This window comes from Ranitomeya variabilis, chromosome 5, assembly GCF_051348905.1.
Source record: "Ranitomeya variabilis isolate aRanVar5 chromosome 5, aRanVar5.hap1, whole genome shotgun sequence".
In the NCBI taxonomy this organism is placed as follows: domain Eukaryota; kingdom Metazoa; phylum Chordata; class Amphibia; order Anura; family Dendrobatidae; genus Ranitomeya; species Ranitomeya variabilis.
In genome coordinates, this window is record NC_135236.1 from 186910844 (window position 1) to 186928450 (window position 17607).

General features: G+C 45.5%; 1 protein-coding gene across 3 annotated transcripts in view; it reads right to left on the reverse strand.

The window, feature by feature from the left end:
• EFL1 (elongation factor like GTPase 1) overlaps positions 1-17607 on the reverse strand; it is a 381827-nt gene that overhangs the window by 308845 nt on the left and 55375 nt on the right. For all 3 annotated transcript variants that reach the window (XM_077263620.1, XM_077263621.1, XM_077263622.1), the window contains exon 12: positions 15811-15910. In XM_077263620.1, coding sequence (XP_077119735.1) covers positions 15811-15910 — 100 coding nt within the window. The remainder of the gene's footprint in view (positions 1-15810; positions 15911-17607) is intronic.

The following is a 17607-nucleotide window of genomic DNA, read 5'->3' on the forward strand; positions in this document are numbered from 1 at the left end:
TTACAGTTAACGCCTCATCAGCACACACCCGAATCCCAGTTTGCAGGGGCTTAGGACGTAAGCTGTAACGGCTCCACTGAACGTGACCAAGAGCGCAGTGTGAAAGCACCCAAACGCTTATCCGTCTTTTTCTGAGCTTCTGTTTCTACACAGAGCAGAAAAAAAGATAAGAATTACTGGGTAGAAAGGTAAAATGAGCAATTGTACGTACCCAGTGCTATATCATATGACGACTGCAATATATTAAGAGGAGAAACCTGGATAGGAGGAGGAGGAGTGCTTCTTTAACGCCACTTAACATAAGGAAATATCATTTCTCAGTGGAAACAAGTGCGGTGATCATTTGATAAAGGAGCACTCTGATTGAATCCCTTTTCACAGGTCCTGTAACCAGGACAGATGCCAGGACAGATGCTGTCCACAAAGTGAGGGGAACAAACAATAGTTTTTATGAATCCTTTCATGATCATTATTACATTGGCAGTGTAAGAGAATAGGAAATCAGGAAGGGGGAAAAAACTTTCACACAACTGTATTTTGTGGGAAAGCAAAATGGCTAGAAATGCAGACAAATCGTTCTAAAGGAGGCAAACACTATTTCACACAACGGTGTAACCTCAATGTACACAAGTACCGTAGTTCTTTCGCTGATATTGCAGGCTCTACAACTTAGCTGTAAGTGAAGTTGCATATTTTTGTCAGTGCCATTGAAAACTACAATAATAATACAGGCAACTACAATTGAAATCGGGTTGGAAAAATTGCATCGATTTCAAATTTGGAGAAATACAGAAATTTGACAACTCGAGCTGAAATGAACAATCTTCCACAAAGTGGCAGCGATCAGACGACAATGGGTTGGAGAAACTTGTTCCATTGTTATAGTCATTATATCAGATTATCACTTGGTTCTCTTACACTGCCAATGTAATAATGATCATGAAAGGATTCATAAAAACTATTGTTTGTTCCCCACACTTTGTGGACAGCATGTGTCTTGGTTACAGGACCTGCAAGAAAACATTCGGTCAGAACGCTCCTTTATCAGCCGATCACCGCACTTGTTTCCACTGGGAAAGGATCGGGAATGACACCAATATAAACATTGGTTGAGGTGATACTTCTTATTTCCTTATGTTAAGGGGTGTTAAAGAAGCACTCCTCCACTTTCACACAACTGTATTTTGTAGGAAAGCAAAATGGCTAGAAATGCAGACAAATCGTTCTAAAGCATCCATATTTAGCTCAGTATTTTTCCCTCTGTAAATGAGGCCTGAATTAATTTAAGGAGTTTTACATAAAACACCAGGCAAGGCATCTTCACATCATATTAACTCCCCATCTACATTTTCTACATTCCGGAATATAAAAAGACCTGACCAAGAAAACAAATTACACGGGCACCGAGGTTAATGGTAAGGCAGCGTCTGCTTAGACATTGGTCACTAAACACATTATTCTACAAACTTATTCCCAGCCAAAATAAACCATTCCCATATGGTTTATAAGGCTTTCAAAGAAAAATAACTACTAATATAAATAGGGTATTTTTCTCTTTAATTGTTTTGAGGACATGGTACCCATTAGGAGCTAAAGGGTTATGGAAAAACAACCCGGGTGGAAGTCAATACATTTCTAAGTTACAGGCTGTCAGGAAAGCAACATTCTGGCAGTCTACACAAACCAGCGCTCAGCAGAAGATAATTACCCTACTGCTAATCCATGAGGTCATGCTGGTCGCTGGAGTCTGGCGTTTAGAGGAAAAAGTGCATTACATGCACCGAAAAGGGAGAAGCATAGCGCCACCTAGTGGGCACAAGTTAGCATTTACTATGACAGCTGTAAATAAGGATTTAGGGTCAATCTATTGTTTTTTTGCATTCTGCAGCAGATAAAAGTTTAAGGCCGGGATCACACATGCGACAAATACGGCCGAGTCTCGCATGTTAATACCCGGCACTGCCACCGTCACTCAGCAGCGGTGTGTTCGGCTGCAGGTATTGCTATGCAGCCGCACGTTCCGCTCCTGAGTGACGGCAGCAATGCAGAGTATTAACATGCGAGACTCGGCCGTATTTGTCGCATGTGTGATCCCGGCCTAACACTAGTGGTATCATATCTTGAGGAATAAGCTTTACAATAAAGGACCGCAATAAGAAACTATGCTTTAAAAATGTATCAGCGAAATACACCAAATGTGCATATATTAATATCAGATATTCTTTGTCCAGCAAGAGACAAAAAACAAAAAACAAAAAAAAAAAAAAAAAAAAGTTATTTTCTACATACAATTGTATGATATCTTTGGCAACACGCTTTTCTGGAACAAGTGTACAATAAATAAAACCAGGAGTCATTTTCAGTGAGGTCTATCAGCCATGTAAATAAGGTCCTCATGTGCAGAGCATAAGCTGCACTACTTCAACCTTAAGAATTGGGCCAAGAACAAAGCAAAATGAGCATATACGCTGTAGTAAGTAAATGAGTAACCCGTAATAGTGCATGTAAATAACATAGGATACTTATTTAATACTATTTAGAACAAAAAAGCATAAAAGCCATCCCACCGCAACAAGGTGACCCAATCGGGAAGTAATATCGGACATAAGGTGAGGTTTAATACTAGAGAAAGGACTGTCCTGATTGGGTCACCTTGTCGCTGTGAGATGGCTTTTACGCTTTTTTTGTTCTAAATAGTGTTAAATAAGTACCCTGTGTGATTTGCATGTACTATTAGTATTTACACATGTACGCACTAGAGGGTGTATGCTCATTTTGGTCTTTTTTCTGGGATTTATCTGTGAATGGCCACATTACATGTACACCAATTTATGCTCCAGTTCATTCTTTGGTTTTACCCCAACACTTGTGTACAGCCCCTCTATTTCCTACTGGGTCTTCCTTATGCCCATGTAATGTGTTTATTACATAAAGTTCTATATATAATGTGCACTATTGTATACGTGCAGTATTATATAGGGGCAGTGCAAAATTTCCACTTCTATATGAATAGAGCACACATGCTTCACACTTGAGACAAGCTGTCACCACTCCTGACATACCTGTTTTACTAAACTCTGCAGTGCACCATGTCTCTGTCATTCCTTCTGGAAATTCAGGAATAAATTAATAAAGTGGGTCGTACGGTTCCTTCTTGTCAAAAGGGTGTGTTGTCAATGCGGATTGGAAAGTGTACAAGGGACACATCCTCAGTTAGTGACACCCAATTGTCAATTTGTTTACAAATTTCTAGGAGGAATTAACAGAGGAACAGCGCAATGTCATATTGTAAGAAAAGATGCTCCAAAATGGTCATGTCATGTGAAAAAGTATTTACTGACACAGGCGTGTAAGAAGAGCTGTCAGGTCCTTCTAAAGCAGGTATCAAAGGTCCTTAGTTTTTCAGTACCAATGTCCTGGCTAAATATACTGTATTTTTATCCCCACTGGCAGTTTCTTCACTAGTAATGTATAGTAACTTATTATTTACACAAAAATCATCCTAATATTTTATACTATTACATAATTTATCTGAACAAACACAACTGCAGTGTAAAGCATAGTGCGGGTAAAGGACAACAGCAATAGCCAGTAATAAGAAGAACTTAACCTTTGAGATGTGTTTTCACATTTCATTGGCGTAACAATTACAAGCAGACTGGTGGTGGTCCAGGTCCTGAAACTCCAAATATTTCTCAAACACCTCACATCGCTCAGGAGATGGAGGGCGTACTGCTCAGGAGATGGAGGGCGCGCCGCTAAAGAGATGGAGGGCGCGCCGCTAAAGAGATGGAGGGCGCGCCGCTAAAGAGATGGAGGGCGCGCCGCTAAAGAGATGGAGGGCGCGCCGCTAAAGAGATGGAGGGCGCGCCGCTAAAGAGATGGAGGGCGCGCCGCTAAAGAGATGGAGGGCGCGCCGCTAAAGAGATGGAGGGCGCGCCGCTAAAGAGATGGAGGGCGCGCCGCTAAAGAGATGGAGGGCGCGCCGCTAAAGAGATGGAGGGCGCGCCGCTAAAGAGATGGAGGGCGCGCCGCTAAAGAGATGGAGGGCGCGCCGCTAAAGAGATGGAGGGCGCGCCGCTAAAGAGATGGAGGGCGCGCCGCTAAAGAGATGGAGGGCGCGCCGCTAAAGAGATGGAGGGCGCGCCGCTAAAGAGATGGAGGGCGCGCCGCTAAAGAGATGGAGGGCGCGCCGCTAAAGAGATGGAGGGCGCGCCGCTAAAGAGATGGAGGGGGCACGCCGCTAAAGAGATGGAGGGGGCGCGCCGCTAAAGAGATGGAGGGGGCGCGCCGCTAAAGAGATGGAGGGGGCGCGCCGCTAAAGAGATGGAGGGGGCACGCCGCTAAAGAGATGGAGGGGGCACAGCTCAGGAGATGGAGGCGCACAGCTCAGGAGATGGAGGCGCACAGCTCAGGAGACGGAGGCGCACAGCTCAGGAGATGGAGGCGCACAGCTCAGGAGATGGAGGCGCACAGCTCAGGAGATGGAGGCGCACAGCTCAGGAGATGGAGGCGCACAGCTCAGGAGATGGAGGCGCACAGCTCAGGAGACGGAGGCGCACAGCTCAGGAGACGGAGGCGCACAGCTCAGGAGACGGAGGCGCACAGCTCAGGAGACGGAGGCGCACAGCTCAGGAGACGGAGGCGCACAGCTCAGGAGACGGAGGCGCACAGCTCAGGAGTTGGAGGCGCACAGCTCAGGAGATGGAGGCGCACAGCTCAGGAGATGGAGGCGCACAGCTCAGGAGATGGAGGCGCACAGCTCAGGAGATGGAGGCGCACAGCTCAGGAGTTGGAGGCGCACAGCTCAGGAGATGGAGGCGCACAGCTCAGGAGATGGAGGCGCACAGCTCAGGAGATGGAGGCGCACAGCTCAGGAGATGGAGGCGCACAGCTCAGGAGTTGGAGGCGCACAGCTCAGGAGATGGAGGCGCACAGCTCAGGAGATGGAGGCGCACAGCTCAGGAGATGGAGGCGCACAGCTCAGGAGATGGAGGGGCACAGCTCAGGAGATGGAGGGGCACAGCTCAGGAGATGGAGGGGCACAGCTCAGGAGATGGAGGGGCACAGCTCAGGAGATGGAGGCGCACAGCTCAGGAGATGGAGGCGCACAGCTCAGGAGATGGAGGCGCACAGCTCAGGAGATGGAGGCGCACAGCTCAGGAGACGGAGGCGCACAGCTCAGGAGACGGAGGCGCACAGCTCAGGAGACGGAGGCGCACAGCTCAGGAGATGGAGGCGCACAGCTCAGGAGACGGAGGCGCACAGCTCAGGAGACGGAGGCGCACAGCTCAGGAGACGGAGGCGCACAGCTCAGGAGATGGAGGCGCACAGCTCAGGAGATGGAGGCGCACAGCTCAGGAGATGGAGGCGCACAGCTCAGGAGTTGGAGGCGCACAGCTCAGGAGATGGAGGCGCACAGCTCAGGAGATGGAGGCGCACAGCTCAGGAGATGGAGGCGCACAGCTCAGGAGATGGAGGCGCACAGCTCAGGAGTTGGAGGCGCACAGCTCAGGAGATGGAGGCGCACAGCTCAGGAGTTGGAGGCGCACAGCTCAGGAGATGGAGGCGCACAGCTCAGGAGATGGAGGCGCACAGCTCAGGAGATGGAGGCGCACAGCTCAGGAGATGGAGGGGCACAGCTCAGGAGATGGAGGGGCACAGCTCAGGAGATGGAGGGGCACAGCTCAGGAGATGGAGGGGCACAGCTCAGGAGATGGAGGCGCACAGCTCAGGAGATGGAGGCGCACAGCTCAGGAGATGGAGCCGCACAGCTCAGGAGATGGAGGCGCACAGCTCCTCTGAGTGTGCACACAGTCTGTAGTGATCCTAGCCTAAAATGCTGCGCTATGAAGCGCTAGGCTTTCTATTGAATCCATATGAACCTATACTGCTCTGTGTGCTGTCAGGAAAACGCTGTGGAAATCCCATCACCTGAGCTGCGCACCTCTCGGGGGTTTGGATAAGAGAGTCTTTGAGAGATTGGTGGGTTTCTCTGGACCACGGACCTCCACCAATCTGCTTGTAATTATTAGAGCAATAAAATGTGTGGGGGGGAAACAAAAGGTTTAGTTACTTTTTTTGCTAAAGTAGAGAACACACAAGTGTCATGAGACCATATCTAGTAAGTTAGGTAGAAGGTTGCTATAATTGCGATAGGGAGGAGTAAAATGTATACCATGGCTGCAATGTGGGAACAGAGCCTTAAAATCCTAATCTGTCAATATTCGACTAAATGCTCCTATATCGGCTGATTCAAATCTTTTATATTGGTCCAAATATTTGTGCTGACAGGATAAATGGTATCTGGGGAGCGAAAAACCGCACTAAAAAGAATCTCCGACAGCACAAAACCATTGTCCAAACTAAGCACACCACCTTCTAGGGGACGTAGGCCCAGAAAAATTGCAGATTTAGGCCTTTCACTTGAGATGCGCATCAACGGAATTTTTCATTTTGAGCAGAAATCAGCCTAGATAATGGAGCTGTAAAGGGGTCTTCCAGTTTTCAGAAATCGGCTTTCCACTGGCTGCACCTTAGTTTACTCACCCTCCCCGGGACCAGCACCGGTGTCTATAATGGTGGCCATCCAGTGAGCTCAGCAGCTCGTGCCGCCACCTGAGGCGAGGCCCCGAAGCTCCGTTATTGCTTGCTGTACAGTCAACAAGATGCCAGCACTGCACACAATAACAGACACCAGGAGCAGCGGTAAAGACTGAACGCTGGACCCAGGGAGGGGAACTTAACACAAGGCTTGTTTTGTTTGTTTTAAACAAAGTGCAGCTGAGGAGCAGGTTTTTTTCCTAACCTCAGCAGAATATGCATAATCCATGTATGAGGATGTATTTCTTATGCTGCAAGTGCTATGACATGATTGTGGTTCTGACCTAATAGCCATGACATCACTTGGTTATTTCCCATTCCGTGACATCACTATGGGCAATAGCCTTTTTCTATAACTTCTCAGTGCTTTTAATCCAAATTTGCTCTTTAGCAGAACAAAAGAATTCAAGAAGTCAGTATCTAACCCTTTAATGAGGCCTTGCAACAGCGCCGGAGATATATGCCACGTGAGAAAATCCTCTACAGGCAGCCATTTTGGGCTTATTATCTCTCATCAGTTTAGTACAGTATCTGGGTGGTAGACTCTGGTCAACACTGAGCAGGGTTTGACATTTGTTCCCGGTCAAGTTGCTTGTTAAGGGGGTCAGACACAGATGTATAGGATAGCTACCTAGGTGGGTACTTGCAGGAAAGTTCCGTTTCAAGAGAGCCAATATGTCTATTTTTCCCTCTTGGAGTATTGCCTGTAAGCCTCCATACTTAGCTGCTCTCTTAATGGTCACAAGGACTTCCCTTACATTGTCCCTGTAGGGGGACACCACTGTTACTTCTGGTTTGGGACATTGCTGTGTGCATTCTTCCTTCACATTGATCCGCGGACACTGAACACTGCGCTACGTGGAGTACACCTGGGTATTATCATTGTATTCATTATCCTGGTTCTCCGCCATCATTGTAAGAAGTCTCCTGTGCGGTGGATTTTAGGAGGGCTAGAATATACGCTGGAGAGGCTCGTGCCTGTGCTACACATAAGAGGATCCCAGTGCCCCTGACAAATATTTTACCTCCGGATTTCAGCAAGAGCACTGTTGTCTTACAGACCCTCCACCATTTAGGATTGCGGTGTTGCCGCTAGCCTCGGTCACACATAATGATCACCAACAACACCGAAAGGCTGCAGGCCTCAGTCCCAGACCCAGGAAGCTATCCGCTGCCTCAAAACTCCGGGAAAATTGCAGCATTTACTTAAATGCCCCTATTTCTCTAACTAGCACTAAGATAGCGGCTCTGATGTCATTTTAAAGCCAAAATTATTCTTTTCTTTCCCAAGGTAATGGCTTATAAATGAGTTGTGCATTTTTTCCCTCTTCTCCCTCCCTCTCCTAAACCAGACCCGATGATAAATGTTATCGGTGTAAACACTTGGTTTTCTACACATTAAACTATACGAAGGCTCGTCTTCAGATCCAAGTGGTTTAAGAGTAAGATAATGGAATATAAATGAGAACAATTTGGTTTCAGAGATGAAATGACTAAACGTACAAGGTATTGTCATTGCGTTTACAGGAAAATAATAGAAGGAAATGGTACTGTACTTGCTATCATTTACTCTGGACAAAATAAACTGACCGTTATTTACAGCAGCCAATTAGAAACCAGGAGACCCCAATAAACTTGTGATGTGCCCCAATGCTTGTTTAATTGCCGGCTGCCAGCATGGCAGAACGCTGCAGTGATTAACCCTATAGCCTGGGCTGATTAAGAAGTCAGACCTTCTACATGAGGCATCATTCAGCAATAATTAGCAGCTGCTCTCATTAATATCTATCAGACAGATGGCGAGAGCTATGACAAGGATCCAGAGACCAAAGACACACAAATTACATGGTATAGCCAATGGAAAAAAATTACTTCTGCTCAGAGTCTGCCCGCAAAATAGGCCCACCCTAAACACTTACTGCAGCTCATTCTGCCCACCTCTTAATCTATTAGACACAGGATGTATTAATATGCTCCACCACAAATAACCAGGCGCGGGATCATTCTAATGACTAGAAGTCCGGTGACTAATCACTGGTATAGATGGGACGATCTCAGCACATTATCAAGCTCCGATCGACTATAGCCAAGTCAACTGATGCTCGATAGTGACCCACTTATATGAGCTGCTGAAAACTATATAGTTTGCTGCAGCCTCTGAGCAGCATTGTCTATTGTTGAGCACAGAATGAACAAACTGAGAATCAGTCAGTGAGTGCATTCTAAATTAAATGACAGGAAGGTTTGTAAGGGTGAGTTCACACTGCGTTTTTTGCCACGGAAAGACTATTTTGTCTGTGTCCACCTCCAGTAAGCGTATATGCCCAAAAAAGATGCAAGAGAGCCCATGGTAACACTGTCTGCACCATTACAGTTAACGCCTCATCAGCACACACCCGAATCCCAGTTTGCAGGGGCTTAGGACGTAAGCTGTAACGGCTCCACTGAACGTGACCAAGAGCGCAGTGTGAAAGCACCCAAACGCTTATCCGTCTTTTTCTGAGCTTCTGTTTCTACACAGAGCAGAAAAAAAGATAAGAATTACTGGGTAGAAAGGTAAAATGAGCAATTGTACGTACCCAGTGCTATATCATATGACGACTGCAATATATTAAGAGGAGAAACCTGGATAGGAGGAGGAGGAGTGCTTCTTTAACGCCACTTAACATAAGGAAATATCATTTCTCAGTGGAAACAAGTGCGGTGATCATTTGATAAAGGAGCACTCTGATTGAATCCCTTTTCACAGGTCCTGTAACCAGGACAGATGCCAGGACAGATGCTGTCCACAAAGTGAGGGGAACAAACAATAGTTTTTATGAATCCTTTCATGATCATTATTACATTGGCAGTGTAAGAGAATAGGAAATCAGGAAGGGGGAAAAAACTTTCACACAACTGTATTTTGTGGGAAAGCAAAATGGCTAGAAATGCAGACAAATCGTTCTAAAGGAGGCAAACACTATTTCACACAACGGTGTAACCTCAATGTACACAAGTACCGTAGTTCTTTCGCTGATATTGCAGGCTCTACAACTTAGCTGTAAGTGAAGTTGCATATTTTTGTCAGTGCCATTGAAAACTACAATAATAATACAGGCAACTACAATTGAAATCGGGTTGGAAAAATTGCATCGATTTCAAATTTGGAGAAATACAGAAATTTGACAACTCGAGCTGAAATGAACAATCTTCCACAAAGTGGCAGCGATCAGACGACAATGGGTTGGAGAAACTTGTTCCATTGTTATAGTCATTATATCAGATTATCACTTGGTTCTCTTACACTGCCAATGTAATAATGATCATGAAAGGATTCATAAAAACTATTGTTTGTTCCCCACACTTTGTGGACAGCATGTGTCTTGGTTACAGGACCTGCAAGAAAACATTCGGTCAGAACGCTCCTTTATCAGCCGATCACCGCACTTGTTTCCACTGGGAAAGGATCGGGAATGACACCAATATAAACATTGGTTGAGGTGATACTTCTTATTTCCTTATGTTAAGGGGTGTTAAAGAAGCACTCCTCCACTTTCACACAACTGTATTTTGTAGGAAAGCAAAATGGCTAGAAATGCAGACAAATCGTTCTAAAGCATCCATATTTAGCTCAGTATTTTTCCCTCTGTAAATGAGGCCTGAATTAATTTAAGGAGTTTTACATAAAACACCAGGCAAGGCATCTTCACATCATATTAACTCCCCATCTACATTTTCTACATTCCGGAATATAAAAAGACCTGACCAAGAAAACAAATTACACGGGCACCGAGGTTAATGGTAAGGCAGCGTCTGCTTAGACATTGGTCACTAAACACATTATTCTACAAACTTATTCCCAGCCAAAATAAACCATTCCCATATGGTTTATAAGGCTTTCAAAGAAAAATAACTACTAATATAAATAGGGTATTTTTCTCTTTAATTGTTTTGAGGACATGGTACCCATTAGGAGCTAAAGGGTTATGGAAAAACAACCCGGGTGGAAGTCAATACATTTCTAAGTTACAGGCTGTCAGGAAAGCAACATTCTGGCAGTCTACACAAACCAGCGCTCAGCAGAAGATAATTACCCTACTGCTAATCCATGAGGTCATGCTGGTCGCTGGAGTCTGGCGTTTAGAGGAAAAAGTGCATTACATGCACCGAAAAGGGAGAAGCATAGCGCCACCTAGTGGGCACAAGTTAGCATTTACTATGACAGCTGTAAATAAGGATTTAGGGTCAATCTATTGTTTTTTTGCATTCTGCAGCAGATAAAAGTTTAAGGCCGGGATCACACATGCGACAAATACGGCCGAGTCTCGCATGTTAATACCCGGCACTGCCACCGTCACTCAGCAGCGGTGTGTTCGGCTGCAGGTATTGCTATGCAGCCGCACGTTCCGCTCCTGAGTGACGGCAGCAATGCAGAGTATTAACATGCGAGACTCGGCCGTATTTGTCGCATGTGTGATCCCGGCCTAACACTAGTGGTATCATATCTTGAGGAATAAGCTTTACAATAAAGGACCGCAATAAGAAACTATGCTTTAAAAATGTATCAGCGAAATACACCAAATGTGCATATATTAATATCAGATATTCTTTGTCCAGCAAGAGACAAAAAACAAAAAACAAAAAAAAAAAAAAAAAAAAGTTATTTTCTACATACAATTGTATGATATCTTTGGCAACACGCTTTTCTGGAACAAGTGTACAATAAATAAAACCAGGAGTCATTTTCAGTGAGGTCTATCAGCCATGTAAATAAGGTCCTCATGTGCAGAGCATAAGCTGCACTACTTCAACCTTAAGAATTGGGCCAAGAACAAAGCAAAATGAGCATATACGCTGTAGTAAGTAAATGAGTAACCCGTAATAGTGCATGTAAATAACATAGGATACTTATTTAATACTATTTAGAACAAAAAAGCATAAAAGCCATCCCACCGCAACAAGGTGACCCAATCGGGAAGTAATATCGGACATAAGGTGAGGTTTAATACTAGAGAAAGGACTGTCCTGATTGGGTCACCTTGTCGCTGTGAGATGGCTTTTACGCTTTTTTTGTTCTAAATAGTGTTAAATAAGTACCCTGTGTGATTTGCATGTACTATTAGTATTTACACATGTACGCACTAGAGGGTGTATGCTCATTTTGGTCTTTTTTCTGGGATTTATCTGTGAATGGCCACATTACATGTACACCAATTTATGCTCCAGTTCATTCTTTGGTTTTACCCCAACACTTGTGTACAGCCCCTCTATTTCCTACTGGGTCTTCCTTATGCCCATGTAATGTGTTTATTACATAAAGTTCTATATATAATGTGCACTATTGTATACGTGCAGTATTATATAGGGGCAGTGCAAAATTTCCACTTCTATATGAATAGAGCACACATGCTTCACACTTGAGACAAGCTGTCACCACTCCTGACATACCTGTTTTACTAAACTCTGCAGTGCACCATGTCTCTGTCATTCCTTCTGGAAATTCAGGAATAAATTAATAAAGTGGGTCGTACGGTTCCTTCTTGTCAAAAGGGTGTGTTGTCAATGCGGATTGGAAAGTGTACAAGGGACACATCCTCAGTTAGTGACACCCAATTGTCAATTTGTTTACAAATTTCTAGGAGGAATTAACAGAGGAACAGCGCAATGTCATATTGTAAGAAAAGATGCTCCAAAATGGTCATGTCATGTGAAAAAGTATTTACTGACACAGGCGTGTAAGAAGAGCTGTCAGGTCCTTCTAAAGCAGGTATCAAAGGTCCTTAGTTTTTCAGTACCAATGTCCTGGCTAAATATACTGTATTTTTATCCCCACTGGCAGTTTCTTCACTAGTAATGTATAGTAACTTATTATTTACACAAAAATCATCCTAATATTTTATACTATTACATAATTTATCTGAACAAACACAACTGCAGTGTAAAGCATAGTGCGGGTAAAGGACAACAGCAATAGCCAGTAATAAGAAGAACTTAACCTTTGAGATGTGTTTTCACATTTCATTGGCGTAACAATTACAAGCAGACTGGTGGTGGTCCAGGTCCTGAAACTCCAAATATTTCTCAAACACCTCACATCGCTCAGGAGATGGAGGGCGTACTGCTCAGGAGATGGAGGGCGCGCCGCTAAAGAGATGGAGGGCGCGCCGCTAAAGAGATGGAGGGCGCGCCGCTAAAGAGATGGAGGGCGCGCCGCTAAAGAGATGGAGGGCGCGCCGCTAAAGAGATGGAGGGCGCGCCGCTAAAGAGATGGAGGGCGCGCCGCTAAAGAGATGGAGGGCGCGCCGCTAAAGAGATGGAGGGCGCGCCGCTAAAGAGATGGAGGGCGCGCCGCTAAAGAGATGGAGGGCGCGCCGCTAAAGAGATGGAGGGCGCGCCGCTAAAGAGATGGAGGGCGCGCCGCTAAAGAGATGGAGGGCGCGCCGCTAAAGAGATGGAGGGCGCGCCGCTAAAGAGATGGAGGGCGCGCCGCTAAAGAGATGGAGGGCGCGCCGCTAAAGAGATGGAGGGCGCGCCGCTAAAGAGATGGAGGGCGCGCCGCTAAAGAGATGGAGGGCGCGCCGCTAAAGAGATGGAGGGCGCGCCGCTAAAGAGATGGAGGGGGCACGCCGCTAAAGAGATGGAGGGGGCACGCCGCTAAAGAGATGGAGGGGGCGCGCCGCTAAAGAGATGGAGGGGGCGCGCCGCTAAAGAGATGGAGGGGGCACGCCGCTAAAGAGATGGAGGGGGCACAGCTCAGGAGATGGAGGCGCACAGCTCAGGAGATGGAGGCGCACAGCTCAGGAGATGGAGGCGCACAGCTCAGGAGATGGAGGCGCACAGCTCAGGAGATGGAGGCGCACAGCTCAGGAGATGGAGGCGCACAGCTCAGGAGATGGAGGCGCACAGCTCAGGAGATGGAGGCGCACAGCTCAGGAGATGGAGGCGCACAGCTCAGGAGATGGAGGCGCACAGCTCAGGAGATGGAGGCGCACAGCTCAGGAGATGGAGGCGCACAGCTCAGGAGATGGAGGCGCACAGCTCAGGAGATGGAGGCGCACAGCTCAGGAGATGGAGGCGCACAGCTCAGGAGATGGAGGCGCACAGCTCAGGAGATGGAGGCGCACAGCTCAGGAGATGGAGGCGCACAGCTCAGGAGATGGAGGCGCACAGCTCAGGAGATGGAGGCGCACAGCTCAGGAGTTGGAGGCGCACAGCTCAGGAGATGGAGGCGCACAGCTCAGGAGATGGAGGCGCACAGCTCAGGAGATGGAGGCGCACAGCTCAGGAGATGGAGGCGCACAGCTCAGGAGTTGGAGGCGCACAGCTCAGGAGATGGAGGCGCACAGCTCAGGAGATGGAGGCGCACAGCTCAGGAGATGGAGGCGCACAGCTCAGGAGATGGAGGGGCACAGCTCAGGAGATGGAGGGGCACAGCTCAGGAGATGGAGGGGCACAGCTCAGGAGATGGAGGGGCACAGCTCAGGAGATGGAGGCGCACAGCTCAGGAGATGGAGGCGCACAGCTCAGGAGATGGAGCCGCACAGCTCAGGAGATGGAGGCGCACAGCTCCTCTGAGTGTGCACACAGTCTGTAGTGATCCTAGCCTAAAATGCTGCGCTATGAAGCGCTAGGCTTTCTATTGAATCCATATGAACCTATACTGCTCTGTGTGCTGTCAGGAAAACGCTGTGGAAATCCCATCACCTGAGCTGCGCACCTCTCGGGGGTTTGGATAAGAGAGTCTTTGAGAGATTGGTGGGTTTCTCTGGACCACGGACCTCCACCAATCTGCTTGTAATTATTAGAGCAATAAAATGTGTGGGGGGGAAACAAAAGGTTTAGTTACTTTTTTTGCTAAAGTAGAGAACACACAAGTGTCATGAGACCATATCTAGTAAGTTAGGTAGAAGGTTGCTATGACTGTATGATGACTGCACATTTCCAGAGCACAGAAGAATCCGTGGGCTGAACAGACGTTTGGCCATTTTAGATTTGGGTAACAAGAATGCTGTCACTGGCAGATCTAGCTATAAATAAATGTGACACATGGCAGCCATTTGTCACTGCGATGCACAAAGCCAACACGACAGTATAGTCCAAGCCACATAGCAGATTGTGTGTAATATCACCAATTATTACAAGCATTGTTGTTCATGACTGGCCGGCTGCATTTATCTATCATATAGTTTGACAATATAGTAATGAATTACCTTGCAGTCCTATGTAAAACTACTGGAAAGTATCCAGTCTGCAAATAATTTATCGGCTACGTGCGGAAGGCATTTTTCCAACTTCATTTACTTTGATTGCAATGTAATCTGCTATGAATAATCGCTGTGAAAGTCGGCAAGTGACTTTATTATCAGAGCAGTCATCCTCACATGACAAATCATGAACGAAGGCCAACTTCAAAAGTTAAAAGGGACTATCCAGGTCTTTTATTAGTTTTGCATATGGGGCTAAGAACTAAAAGGGAGGTAGCTGCTAACTACGTGCCTGTTGTGCCCGGACCTTATCTCTGCCGACTCAGAGCAGTCATGGACCGCTCCTGCCAACGATTCTGCGGCTTCCTGCTGATCTTAAATTGACAGAGCAGTGTCTTCTCTTCCACTTTGCTCTGTTGACTGGGCATCTCTGCCGACGTCATGCTGATTTACTGTCAGCTCCCTGCTGCCTAACTGAGGGGAGCAGGCTGTCTAGCAGCATATTGTCTATGGTGCTGCCCTGTCAACAGAGCAGACCAGAAAGAGAAAGAGCTGCTCTGTTGATGAGAAGTGAAGTTAAGCAGGGAAATTGTCAACTGAGAGGGCAGAAATTGTTCCCGTTAGCAACTACCTGCCCGTAAGTTCTTGGCCCCATGCACAAAAATAATAATAATTCTCTATAACCCCTTTAAGCTAGTTTTTTTTTTCTTTTTTAAAGATTACACATTGGAGAAGGGGGCTGGCTTAGAAAGTGAAATCAGCAATGATCTGGACTCTCTCACTGTTCCAATCATGCAAAACACAGCAAATGCTCACATGAATCAAGCTCAGGACCGAAAACGCAGTGGAAGAACTAATGATAGAGAGGTAGCGCAGGAGTAAGCACCTGGGCTAATAGCACAAGATTAGTAACTTATGTAACTTCATATTTACAGAACATTTAATACATCTTTGTTTTTTAGGAAACCCCATCTGGCCTTCCACTTATCAAGTTATTGGACATCACCGGGCAGTTTCTTACCTCTGCTTGTTCTGGGGTAGCACACTGGCATCCACAGCAAACATTTTGGAAACGAACACAATGACCGGTGCGTTCTCCTCACTGCAACACTGCAAAAAAGCTGAGAAAAGACAAAAAAAAACAAGATGTATCAAAAAAACAGGTCAAGTTTGAGGAGTGATCGATCGCGCCTGTCTGCACTTCCTGTACTGGCAGAGCATATTAGTTCTGTGACGCCTTGGGACTGTGCTAGCGGTATTTATTTTCTGCAAGATTTAATATAAAGCTGCAATCGTTCAGAAAAACAAACTCGCCTTACAGAAATTTCCGCAATTTACTCTTCTTTATACCAGATTTATTTACCGCCGGCTCAATACTATTATAAGAAATATTCCGCTATTTACTGGGAGCAATGACCTGAGCCTAAGTGCAAACTTCATATTGTCTGCGTTCTCCATATAAAGCTTATCGGCAACATTTCAGCCCGGCAGAAGCCTGAGCAATGCATGGCCTCAGGAATCAGCTGGGAAATTGTATTTCAGGGTATTCTCTTTTTTAATTACCCTGATGTAATATGTATTGAATTGTAAAGCGCTGTGGAATATGTTGGCGCTACATAAATAAAGATTCATTATTAGATTTATCATTATGTATTTTTACATTCCTCACATAATGTCAATGTAGCATCTTTTCTTTAGAAAACAATAGATGACGTCTATTTTATGTCACAGGTCTTTTGCGGACAAATCTGAATTCGCTACATGTGGATTTTTTATTTTTTATACAAATTTCCTGCGAATTTCACCCCATGTATTGCAAAGGGTGAAAGCCACAGCATAAACTGACATGTGGCAAATGGAAAATCCACACCACAGGACAATTCTGCTTTGTGTGGATGAGATTTAGCAACATCTCCCCCACTCTGCTGGAACCACAATATTCTGCAGATTTTCAATACCCGTCTAAGCAGCCCTCTGCAGTATATCTGCCACACAAGTGAACATAGAAAATCAGGCTTTTGTGTTAAATGTATTTTTTTTTTTTTTTTTTTTTAATTGTTGCTAAATTTTTTCCCCGGTATCACAATCTTTATTATATTTAAAAAAAAAAGGCCCAGTACTGAGACAAAAATTGCAAGCTTCCTAATTTTTTTTTTTTTTTTTTTTTACTATCTTCCTGTTTCAGGAAAGTCACCCGCACATTAGCAGCAATGAACAGACTCGGCCACTACGTTTTGTATTGAAGATAATACGCGTGTGAAAAGATCACTGCGATGTGAGGGGGATCGGGATCAGCTGTGACAGCCCCTATTGTGATTGGTAGATCCTGTGTTATCAGCTGTATGTAGAGGATATACCTGTCATTGAAACCCTGCCTCTGATGATAAGGAAACTGCTGTAAACTCCTTCTGTAAGGACAGGAATGCAGTATATAAAAGCCTTGTTGCCAGTGTGAAAATTTCCAACTTTGCTTTTTAATAAAGTTCGTGATCTGTAAAAACTCTGACAAAAGATGTTAAAAAATAAAAAATACATGTAGCACAAAAAAATTGATTTAAACAATAGGTATTTTCAGATGAAATTTAACCTTTAAATAAGAAGGTAAGAAAAAAACCCACGATCTTCTGGTTAATATCTGCATTACACTAGAGCTGTGGGTTCATGGCAGTGACGTGTGATCCGTGGTAATGTCACAGAGCCGTGTAGTCCAACAGTAGAAGGTGAAGTGTTACTGAACGTCAGTGATTACACGGGCTTGGACATCACGGCGATGTGCAATACACAGGTTACAGCTAGTGCAGCACCTAATGAGTTAATA